The sequence below is a fragment of the Gracilinanus agilis genome, unplaced genomic scaffold, assembly GCF_016433145.1.
Source record: "Gracilinanus agilis isolate LMUSP501 unplaced genomic scaffold, AgileGrace unplaced_scaffold45080, whole genome shotgun sequence".
NCBI classification, from domain to species: Eukaryota; Metazoa; Chordata; class Mammalia; order Didelphimorphia; family Didelphidae; genus Gracilinanus; species Gracilinanus agilis.
In genome coordinates this window covers 1-7,918 of record NW_025379223.1, presented here as the reverse complement: position 1 = coordinate 7,918, position 7,918 = coordinate 1, and the positions used below count along the sequence as shown (strand labels likewise).

The 7,918-nt window shown below is 47.3% G+C and overlaps 1 protein-coding gene across 1 annotated transcript; it reads right to left on the bottom strand.

Moving 5' to 3' along the window:
- Nucleotides 1-215: 215 nt before the first annotated feature.
- On the bottom strand, nucleotides 216-4,890 carry LOC123255374 (protein ABHD11-like; the record flags this gene model as incomplete). The annotated part of the gene is made up of 5 exons (XM_044684184.1): nucleotides 4,775-4,890; nucleotides 3,910-4,045; nucleotides 2,866-3,039; nucleotides 1,176-1,337; nucleotides 216-397 (listed from the first exon to the last, which is right to left on the bottom strand). Coding segments are annotated over exons 1-5 (770 nt in total), but the record flags the coding sequence as incomplete, so codon positions are not given.
- Between the last annotated feature and the right edge of the window lie 3,028 nt (nucleotides 4,891-7,918).

Below are 7,918 nucleotides of genomic sequence, written 5' to 3'. Positions count from 1 at the left end.
GGGGAGATGATGAAAGGAAAAATAGATTAATTAGACTAGAAAAATCTAGATGAGGTAATGCATGTTAATGTTTTGATGCTGAAGGTACCCTCCTCTCCTGAAGCACCCATTGTTCTTGGTGATGGAGATCCCAACTGGGGCTCAAGAAACTTGGGGAGGTCTGAGAGGCTGTGTCCCCCCCCCACCCCACCCCCCACCCTCTGGCCCTGCCTTACGGGACAAAGTCAGAATTGGTAGTTCTGAGGAAGAGGGAGGGACCCGGGTAGACTCCTTGGATCTGAGGAAAGCCCAGAAGCTTGTCCTTTTGTTGATACAGGACTTCACCATTGGCTGTCCATAAATACTGCCCATTGACTTGCAGCAGACTGTTGAACATGTACCGACGAACAGTTGAACTCTGGAGGATACAAAGGTTTAGCTGGCACGCCCATTTTCTCCTTAAACTCTTCTCAGTCCAAGCCTTGCAATATCCCTTTCTGAGTCCTACCCAAACCATCCTTGCACTCCTTTCTATACCCCCTCTCCCTTCATGCCAAGGGCAGAAAAGTAAAAGACAGGGCTGGCCTTTGAAGAGCTTGTAGACCAGTGATTCCCAAAGTGGGCGCCCCCGCCCCCTGGTGGGTGCTACAGCGATCCAGGGGGGCAGTGATGGCCACAGGTGCATTTGGGGACAGTGAATAACTGTAAGGGGGTAGTGATAGTATGTGACAGGGAGCGCTAAGTAATATTTTTTCTGGAAAGGGGGCGGTAGGCCAAAAAAGTTTGGGAACCACTTCATCTACAATGTAGATCAGTGATTCCCAAAGTGGGTGCCACCGCCCCCTGGTGGGTGCTGCAGCGATTCAGGGGAGCAGTGATGGCCACAGGTGCATTTATCTTTCCTATTAATTGCTATTAAAATAAAAAAAATTAATTTCTAGGGGGCTAAGTCATATTTTTTCTGGAAAGGGGGTGGTAGGCCAAAAAAGTTTGGGAACCACTGATGTAGATGAAGTCCTCTCTGCTCTCCTCAAGCTGTCCTCTTCTCCCCTCCTTACCTCCCACCTCAAGATTTCCCCTTTCTGGGCTACATTCCCCTCCCCTCCCAATTCTGCGGAGGACTCCAAACTTTGACTAGAGGCTTCAGCAGCCAATCTCTACACCCCTCCCCAGCCCTGAGGGACCTGAGGAATCACCTTGACGAATGGCTTCAGTTGCTCTTCAGCTACTTGAAAGGCTTGGGAGCGGGAAAGATTTCTAGGGATATTCATCAGCTTCATAGCTGGCACAATTCGAAAGATGTCTGGGCTGGTCAAGGGGCTGATATCCACTGAGACCAGTCGTTCCACCAGCTCTGGCTAAAGGAGAAAGCCTGCCTGTCACATGTTGAGCTGCCATGCCCTCCCTCCCTTTCTATGTCCCCAGTGATGATGCTATTAGGGCAGGGAAAGTGGGAGCCATGGTCTCAGAGGGGAGAGATGGACTTATAAGTGGTCCTGATGCCACTCTTCCTATGTGCATGCTCTGGGTTAAGCATGGAGAGGCTCTTTTATTTATGAGGAAAAGTTCACTTCTCTTTAGTCCACTGGGATTTAGAGTGATGAACCAAGTGAAGTAAGTCTCATGCTATTTCTCCAGGACCCAATGCTCTGTTTCCAGTCCCAGGATACAGTCTTACTTCACCCACAATTCCATTAAGGAGCCCACTGAGATGGCAAATATTTGGTGTTATGGGATTATAGGCTGTAGGTGACTATGGGTACTGTTATAAAGAAGTGGGTAAATCTTGGTTAAAGGAGGGATAAAGGTGTTGAAGTGATTTGGAAGGGAAATGAAGGAGATAGCTGAGTGTAGGGAAGGATGAGGTGGTATATAGGAAGGTAGAGGAATGACAGGGAGTGTACAGGAGGGCAGCTTAAACAGGCTTATTCACCAAGGCTAGAGACAGAGGATAATGGGGAGATAGACTGAACCATTGAGGCAGGGAAGGTATTTCTAAGGTACAAGAAGAATTTAGGCCAGACAGAAATGTTTATATGGAGGCTAGGGTTTCTCTTGTTAGTTTCTAAAGTCCCTTGAGGGAAGAGACAAAAGGGCTCCTCCCTGCTAGTGAAACTGATGGCTGCAGGAAGTCTCAGGTAGATACTTCCTGCCAAGATGGATGCCTGCGGTTCCCTCAAGAAATAAAAAGAAAATAATTCCTTCCCTCTTCAGCCCTTGCCTTAATTTTTGATACAATGATTCACCAGAGACTTGTATAGGTAACAAAGGGGATTTATTAAAGTCAGGAATAATCAGAGGGAAAGAGGTTTAGGTTTTCTAATTGCTGCTAGGGAGAAGGCTGGTGTTGGGGGATGGGTCACAGGAGAGGGCTAGACTGAGAGAGTCCGGTTCTCCCAGTCAGGAAGGTTTGACTGCCTTTGAAGTAAAGTATTTATCAAATCACTAAAACCAGGGGTAGCTTGTTTTAGGATGCCCTACTTGCCTACAGAAACTAAACCCACAATATCCAATCACCTTCCTCCCAGGGCCCAAAGGGAAATGTAGGGATGTAATGGAGAGATCAGGGAGAGGTCCAGAGAAATCAGATAGGTCCAAATTCCCCAAGACAAAATAAGCACAGGCCAATGCTGAAGCCAACAGGCTAAGCCAAAGCCCCCAAAGCAAAAGCCCCCAGGCAAAGCAAAAACCAGAAGGCAAAAGCCCTATCAGTTGGAACTTCAGCCCTATTTATAGCCTCAGGCTCCAGCTGAGTTTCTGAAGATTCTAAAACCTCTAACTGCCAGGCTGTGACAGTTTTAAATTGCAGAAGCAAAAGGCTTCTGCTAGCAATCTTGCATTACAGTACACTCTGTCACTTCCACCCTAGAAGGACACGCTTACTACCTTCTGTAGAGCCAGCACCATGGCTGTCTTGCCTCCCATGCTGTGCCCAATGACGACACAAGGGGTGAGCCCCAGCTTTGGCAGGAGATCCTGCAGGTCAGTGCTCATGGCCTCATAGCTGCAGTCAGGGCTGTGAGGGCTCTCTCCGTGGTTCCGAGCATCCACTGTCAAAACCTGGGGGGCAGAGACTTGGAGTTATCACTCTCCTGGATTCCTTCCCCTCTAATCTCCACCTGGGGGTAGGTGAGAAGTGGGACAGAGACTTGGAGTTATCACTCTCTGGGATTCCTTCTCCTCTAATCTCCACCTGGGGGTGGGTGGGGAAAGGGCTGAGCCAGCAGCAGCAGGTGGAGTCATTCTGAGGACTCTCATGCTGTGGGGGAAGCTGCGAATTACTGAAGAGTCTCTGACAATAGGAGGAATTAAGGGAGATAGGACCATATTCGGACAAGAGCATCAGAAAGAAAACTCTTCTGTCCCTTCTCCCCTCTCCTCCACTCATGACTGCCTGGTGCTGACCCTTCAGCAGGTTGGTTCTTGAGCTACTGCTTCCCCCTTTGCTTGACTTTCAGCCTTCTTCCACTGCTTTTTTGCTTTCCCATGTTAGGAAAGAAAGCAACTGATGACTTCACTAACCATCGAGATATTGAATGGACAGCTAGGATTCTACTGGGCCATGGTGACAACTCCAAGATGAGCAGAAGTCCAGAAGCTATTTAGGGGCAGGGGATCTTCACTGAATCCGCAGGCTAGAAGGGACTCCGGAAGCCATCTGGCCCAACCCATTGCTGAACAGAAATGCCCACCAAATGATTACCTAGCCTTTGCCTGAAAGTCTCCAGTGAGAAGGAACCCACTACATGTGGTGGCAGCTCATATACTTCCTGAAGCCCCTCAAATCATGCCCTCTGAGTGAAGATCTGTCCCACCTTGATGGAACCTTTCATTTCAGTCTCCTCTTTTTTTCCTCTTTCCTCTGATTTTGTCTCTCCTCAAAGACTGTTCTCTCTCCCAGTTCATCATCCATCACTTGGGAACCTTTACCTTTCTGCCTGTCTGCTGTGCCAGGACTTCAGCCTCATATTGGAAGATGTTTTTGTTGCTTAACAGCCCATGCAGGAAGACAACAGGTGGGAGGTTGTCTTGACCATCCAGCAGCCGGTAAGAGAGTGGTACTGGCCTGGACAGGGAGAGAAGAGAGGAGGGGAGGGATGGATCATATCAGGACACAATGAAGGAGAGTGCAGGGTCTCCTGGGCTCTCATCTCCCCTATGCAAATATCTCTGATGGAGAAGCTCATGTTCATCCATAGAAAGAACAGCAGGGGAGTGGAGGAAGGTCTTTCAGAAGAGGGGGTTGGGGAGAGGTAGCCCAGGGACAAGGGGATGTCCAGGAGAAACTAAGGAGGAGGGAGGGAGTCAGGACCCGCCAGAAGGAGGGGAAGAGGCAAGAGGCAAGGTCTAAGGGAACAAAAACAAGAAAGGAGAGAAAGAGGAGAGCCAGGAGGGTATATGTAGGAAGAGGAGAAGGGAAAGAAGGGAGCACTGACAAAGGGAAGTCAAGGAAGGGCAAAGGGGAGAGAGAGGAGAATTGAAGGAATATAGGAAGGAAGAAAACGGGATATAGGAAGGGAAGAAAAGTAATGAGGGGAGGAGGGAGAGTAGGGTGTCTAGGAGAAAGAAAAGCAGGGGAAGGAGGAGAGAGAATAAAGATGAAAGAGAAAAAAGATAAAGAGAAAGGAAGTGTGAGAATCACGGGAAGAAGAGAAAGCTTGGAGAGGGGAGAGATGGAGTCAGGAGAGAAAGGGCAAAGAGAAGAAAGAGGGGAATTGGCAGTGGGTTCCAGGAAGGGGAGAGCATACAGGGGCAGGAAAAAGCAGAGTGGTGGCCCTGTTTGCTCTCGACTAACCTAGTTGTGTTGTTCCTGCAAGTGGTCAGGGATGGACCGACACCTTGGGTGGGTGATGCCCAGGGAAGTGAGGACACCCTGAAGGGACATCTCCAGTTTCGAGCCCATTGCCACATGCTGACCGCTTCGGCTTACTCCTACACCTTGTGTTCCACAACTTCTCCCTGCCAAAGCCCTGCCCAATGCATGTCCCACCCTTCTGTTCCGGTCCGCTTTTATCCTCTCCTTCCTGAAACCTCCTTCCTCCTTTCAAGTTTCTCAGCCTCTTAATCCACAGGTCTCTCCACTTTGCCTAGAACCACGTTGCCTCAGGTTCTAGAACTTCATGGGCTTGGCTGACATCCTTTCTACAGACCCTTGCCTTCTGCCTTCTGTGGGATCAGAGAATGGTAGAAATGGAAAGGGCTTTTGAAATCATCTAGGACATAAGGTGGTGAAGTGGAAAGAACTCTGCTCCATGACTATCTGTCTGACCTAGGGCAAGCTTTGGGCTTCTTTCCCCGCCCTGGAAAATGGGGGGAGGGAGTAGTTCTCTGCCTTCAGAGGAGAGGAGAGGGGCTATGGCTGTGGAACATCACATATCCTTCCTTCCTTCCTTCCTTCCCCTTAACTTCTGTGTATTGGCTCCTAGGTAGAAGAGTGGTAAGGGTGGGCAATGGGGGTCAAGTGACTTGCCCAGGGTCACACAGCTGGGAAGTGGCTGAGGCCGGGTTTGAACCTAGGACCTCCTGTCTCTAGGCCTGACTCTCAATCCACTGAGCCACCCAGCTGCCCTTTCACATATACTTTCAGACTCAGATGATGTGTTGGTGTTTGGGTTACAGAGTACGTTTTTCTTCTTTCTTCGTTCTGTTTTGGAATGGTCCTTTGGGGAGGAGAGGAAGGATGTATTTAGAGATGAAGGAGTTTATTAGAAGCAAGACAGAAATGCAGAAGACCCAGGCTGCCGAGGTTCTCCCAGGAGTCCTGTGGTGCTCTCTTCCAACAAGGGACCCCCAGTTCTGGACACTCCTGGACCTGGTTCAGTCATGAGGGGCCTGGCTGCTAAAAAGAAGGGTCAGGCTTTTTTTTTTCTTGTTTTTTTGGATTCTTGTGCCCTGTTGTGAGGAAGATTAATTTAGTGTTAGTGTTAATACTAAATTAATCTTCCTCACAACAGCCCCAACCCTAAAGTTCCAAAGCAAATAATTACAAATGTGGGTGTGTCTCATAGCTAGAATTTCCTCAAAAGGAGTCATCAAGATACCTTCTGAAAAGGTACTCGGTGTCCCAAGTTGATCAGGTATAAGACAACTATTTCTTTCTTTCATCACAAAAGGAATCCATAAAGGGCAGCTAAGTGACTTAGTGAATAGAGAGCCAAGCCTGGAGACAGGAGGATATGGATTCAGATTTGACCTCAGACACTTCTTAGCAGTGTGACCCTGGACAAGTCACTTAACCCCCATTGCCTAACCCTCACCCCCCTTCTTTCTTGGAACCAACATTTACTATTGATTCTTTTTTTTTCTTCTTTTTAAACTCTTAAGTTCCATCTTGGAATCAATACAAAGTATATCTCTGACAAGTGGCTGGTCCAGCTTCTGCTAGAAGACCCTGAGGAGAGGGCTCCCAACATCCCTCCAGGAAGCTCATTTAATCTTGAACAGACCTATTAGTAAATTTTTCTTAATAACAAACTTAAACGAACCTTTTTGCATCTATTATTCTGCCCTCTGGAGCCGAAGAGAGGAAATCTAGTCCCTTCGCCTTAATAGCATAATTTGTTGTTCATTCATTTTCAGTTGTGTCAGGTTCTCCATGACCCTCTTTGGGGTTTTCTCAGCAGAGATACTAGAGTGGTTTTCCATTTCCTTCTCCAACTCATTTTACAGATGAGAAAACTGAGGCAAAGAAGGTTAAGTGACTTGTAGAGGATCACAGAGCTAATACGTGTAAGAGACCAGATTTGAACTCAGGTAGATGAGTGGTATTGATTCCAAGCATAGTGCTCTATTCACTAGGCTACCCAGCTACCCCTAATAGCATAATACTTGAGCACAAACTTAAATTTCCTGTCTCCCCTGAGAGACTCCCCAATTCTTCTCCAGGTTAAATGGATTCCAGTTTGTCTAAGAAGTTCTGTTCGGTCACCTGTGCTCAAGGAAAGAAACTCAAAGCAGAAGAGGCAGTGAAAGCTTTGAGCTCTAGCCTAGGGCTCACCTAGCTGACCACTTGATCCAGTTGCCAAGAGCTGCTGAAGAGAGGAAGTTCCCCATAGAAAGTGCCAGAGAGATTGATTCCAAGGCAAATGTTGTAAAAGAAGCAGGAAAGAGTGAGAACAAAAGTTGTCTCTCCCCTTAAAGTCTAAAGGCTAACACCCAAGGCAACAGCAATTGCTGCTCAGTGGTAAGTTCTCTTTGACAAAGTGTCCCTTCTTAATCCCAGGTAATGGTGGGGAGATGGCACTTGGGTACCAAGCAGTGGTTACAGGAGAGTACCCAGTGTGGAACATAAATCAGGTATGGAACTGCAAGTTTATTTCCACACAGAAAAGGGAATATTGAGTAAGAATCATAGAATGATTAGAATAGAATCCAATAATTTACCACTACTTGTATAATTCAAGTCATGTTGAGACATGGTTTTCTTTGAGAGATTGCTAATTAATCATCTTTAATTTTACCTCTACTCACCATAATTCAATCAAAGCAATTTGGCATTTTTTTTTCTCCTTTCCTCTCTCTTTTTTTTTCTTCCTCCTGTGGAACCTAGAGTCAGAATTAAAAATCCCGACCCCTGTGTGACATTATGGTGAAATAGAATTATCCACAGGAATCCCAAACTTGCAGACCTCCAGGTCTCCAGAGGCTGACCTTATTATCTACCTTGCAGACCTTCCCCTTCTCCCCAGGATCTCTTCCCTGCAGATATTCCCCTTATCTACAAGAATACCTCAGGACATTCCCCTTATCTGCAGGATTTCCCAACCTAAAGACATTCCTCTACCCAGTCCCCTTCAGACTACTACTCCATAAAAACTCAAGCCCAGGCACAGCTCGGGGTCGGTCACTCACCAACTTTGGGCAGGAGACCCTAGCTTGAGCTAGACAATAAAGTCCCTTTGCATTTTGCATTGTTGGTTCAAGACTCGTTTATTGGGAT